The 3471-nt window shown below is 34.9% G+C and overlaps 1 protein-coding gene across 1 annotated transcript; it reads left to right on the top strand.

Moving 5' to 3' along the window:
- The first annotated feature begins 399 nt into the window (after window positions 1-399).
- On the top strand, window positions 400-3204 carry LOC105180335 (nifU-like protein 4, mitochondrial). The gene is made up of 3 exons (XM_011103999.2): window positions 400-740; window positions 1216-1377; window positions 2567-3204. Exons 1-3 carry the CDS (start codon window positions 512-514, stop codon window positions 3028-3030), a joined length of 855 nt encoding a protein of 284 aa, XP_011102301.1. The 5' UTR covers window positions 400-511; the 3' UTR covers window positions 3031-3204.
- The last annotated feature ends 267 nt before the right edge of the window (window positions 3205-3471 follow it).

Below are 3471 nucleotides of genomic sequence, written 5' to 3'. Positions count from 1 at the left end.
AGGGCACCAATCATTCTTTGTGGGATCAAATATGCAACTTGGCCTTATTATATAATTTATTCTTATTCTTAATATTTCTTAAAATATGAAAAAATTATTTATTATATGTACGTATATATGGAAGGACGAAAACTAGTATTAATATATGATATTATCACAATAAAATTCATAAATTTAGTGATAATTGTAATTTCAATATTTTTTTAATGAATTTATTAAAATAATCTTGAAACTTATCAACTTTAGACACTTTTATTTTTTGAATCAAATTTCCCATAGTTACTAAACAACTTATCAATAAATATTAATTATTTAAAATTTTACACACAAGTCGTAGAATGATGGCACTTAGTAAAACCGCCAACCAAAGATCTTTGAATAGCGATTTTATCAGTGAAGGCCAAAAGAAGTCGTCATAAGGTTTTAGCAGAAACATTAAAAGCCAACTGCAAAACTAAGGACTCCCTACACCGACCTTCTTCTCACAGAGAAACCCTGAAGAATTGAATTGATGATGAAAAACTTTGGTAGATTTTTGTACCGAACAATTCTGTATAGCTGTGGCAATGGCGGATTGCTATCGAAGCCCAACAACTCGCAAAATGTTGCTCGGGGGTTATACATATACCATCAGCTTCTTTTCTCTTCTTCTTCAGCAGCGAAAACTTGTGATTTCTCCGGTCTTACCTCGTTAAGGGCTTCTTTAGGCACCTCCTACTCCCAGAGGGATAATTTCCGAGGTCTTTTGTTTTGTGAATTCTGTTATTACCGCGCTGATTTTTTTGTCTTTTAGTCATTAGTGTGTTGGATTTTGATGCTTTATGAGAAAATGTGATAGAGACTTGTTGAGTTTCTAGTTGTTGGTTGTTTGGACTACGGATTGGATTGTCACTGTTGGGAAATGATCTTTTGGAGTTTTTAATTGTTGCCTAAATTGTGGAGGACGAAAGTTGTGTGAAACGATTTTTCCTCCTTCTTGGTTGTTGTTCTTTTATTTTCTAGGAGCCATATTTGTGTATTTTTCATTAACAGTTTCATCTGTGTCAAAAAAATTAATTAGCTTGAGTTTGGTATGTCCTTATCTTGTTCCATTCCTCATTTCAGAGTAAAACTTAAAACTATAAAATTTTAATATATATTTTGCATTAGATTGTTGTACATGAAAATGGAAATGCTTTTATTTTTATAAGAGATCCTAACAGTTGCTTTGGACAGGGCAGAGGAGGAGCATGTTCATCCAAACACAGTCGACTCCTAATCCTGCATCTCTCATGTTCTATCCTGGGAAGCCCTTAATGGATACAGGAAGTGCAGACTTTCCCAATGCACGCGCTGCTATGAGCTCGCCACTAGCAAAGAACCTGTTTGGAATTGATGGTGAGAACCCATCTTCCACCATTTACATTTGTATGCTTTTGAGGATCATGTTGAAATATGAACATATGAATGATTAAGTTATGTACTGGATTATCTGTTCTGCTTTGTTTATTCACGGTTCTCATAATCGTGCTCATGTCAAATTTCAAACTCAATAGGACTGCTCATTAACCCATTGGAATTTTCAAGTTGTGTCTCAATTCTTTGGAAGTTATCAAGCTTGTTGCCTATAGAATTTCATGGTAATGGCAGTTGTCACGGAAATGTGTGTGAGTCTGTGAGAGTTTTTGTTTAATAAGGAATATCATACTCGGCGCTGGTTATCAAAACTCTATCATCTAGGGAATTTTCTTCTTATTTGCTTGTTTCTTCTTTTTATCACATTTGTGAAACACACTATATATAGTTCTAATACTTTAACCTAACCTCCTGTTAGTCTCTAAAATTTCAAAATGAGCTTGTTTGTATGTTTCATCAAGTATGGAGCAAATGGTTAATGATCCTTTAGCTATGGTATGATTGCAAAGATGCATCAGAAGCAGAAATATGTATTGTTGGATTCAATATCCGTTCAATTTAAAAGTTGGAAGAATACTTTCTTCCAAGAGTATGCGCAAGCAATTTAAATGTGTTATTTATATTCTCTTCAGAGTCAAACTTCTATCTCCTATGGAAATTAAATCTGCTTCATGAGGGAGCAATAAGTTTGTCAATATTCTAGAACTTTTGCTTTAAATCATTTATATAAGTTCGGAGGTGGTGTTTAAAATCTATATTGCCTGGATTTGTTGACACCTGTGCAATTGAAACTCGTTTTTGGTCTAATAACCTAATCACTGTATTTGTTCTTGATGAATGCAATAGGTGCAAGCTGCAGAGATGCGGCATTTTACTGCACAAGTGCATGGTTGTCGTATAAGGCTAATAGATAATAGAACTCTGTCTCTTAAGCCAGCTTATAAGGAGTATGTGTTTAAAAATCTAGATAAGAGAACAGTGAATGCTGTGTGGTACTTATCAAAATAAATTGATAAATAGACGTGAAAAAAGTTGTCTCAGTATTATTTGTATCTTAAGATCTTGCTCATAAAATTGTCTCTGTTTTTATATAGTTGAATACTGCCTATAAACATTTGTGTTTTTCAGGCTGATCATTTATTTGATAGGTCATTTGTTACTCTTGGTGCAGGAATTACCAGGGTCTTCTTTGGAACAGATTTTGTAACCGTCACAAAATCAGAGGACAGTTCATGGGATTTTCTGAAACCTGAAATCTTTGCAGCAATCATGGATTTCTATTCCTCTGAGCAGCCATTGTTCTTGGATTCGAATACTGCAGCTTCCATGGACACAGCTATTCACGAAGATGATTCAGAGACTGTTGCTATGATTAAAGAACTATTAGAGACTCGTATCCGTCCAGCAGTGCAAGATGATGGTGGAGACATAGGATTTGTCAGATTTGATCCTGACGCCGGAATCGTGAAACTAAGAATGCAAGGCGCCTGCAGTGGTTGCCCTAGCTCCTCCGTCACTCTGAAATCAGGCATTGAGAATATGCTAATGCATTATGTACCTGAAGTCAAAGGTGTGGAACAAGAACTCGACGCTGAAGATGGAGATGCAGCGTTAACTGGAGCACCATACGAGTAGATGAGAGCTCGACTTCGTTGTGTGGAGTAGAACAGGTTTTGTAGAAAGGATACATGTTATCTCGCACAGAGACAGTCATAAATATGAAGGTTGGTTTATGAATAAATCTGCAAGTTTTTAGAAACTAACCTGAAAATCCTGTCTGTTTATTAATGGTTTCTTTATCCTACTGCATATTAATCCTCATACAGCCTTGTTTATATACATTTGCATGATGCAAAACGTGCATTTCTACAAAGTGAATTGTAGGCATCTCAATCATCTATGTATAGGGTATCTCTTTTTTTGTTGGTTAAATTACTAATGCTGCATTGCATATACTTTTTATTAAATATTTATGGTAATATGTTTTGTTACCTTGCACCGTACAGAAGGACACGATTGTCAACAGTATGGTATTGGTTCATATATAGACGATATGAAATAATTGGGATGATATTG

The sequence above is a fragment of the Sesamum indicum genome, unplaced genomic scaffold (genome assembly GCF_000512975.1).
Source record: "Sesamum indicum cultivar Zhongzhi No. 13 unplaced genomic scaffold, S_indicum_v1.0 scaffold00799, whole genome shotgun sequence".
In the NCBI taxonomy this organism is placed as follows: Eukaryota; Viridiplantae; Streptophyta; class Magnoliopsida; order Lamiales; family Pedaliaceae; genus Sesamum; species Sesamum indicum.
Note: the sequence above shows the minus strand (reverse complement) of the source record. Positions and strands in the feature narration are given on the sequence as shown.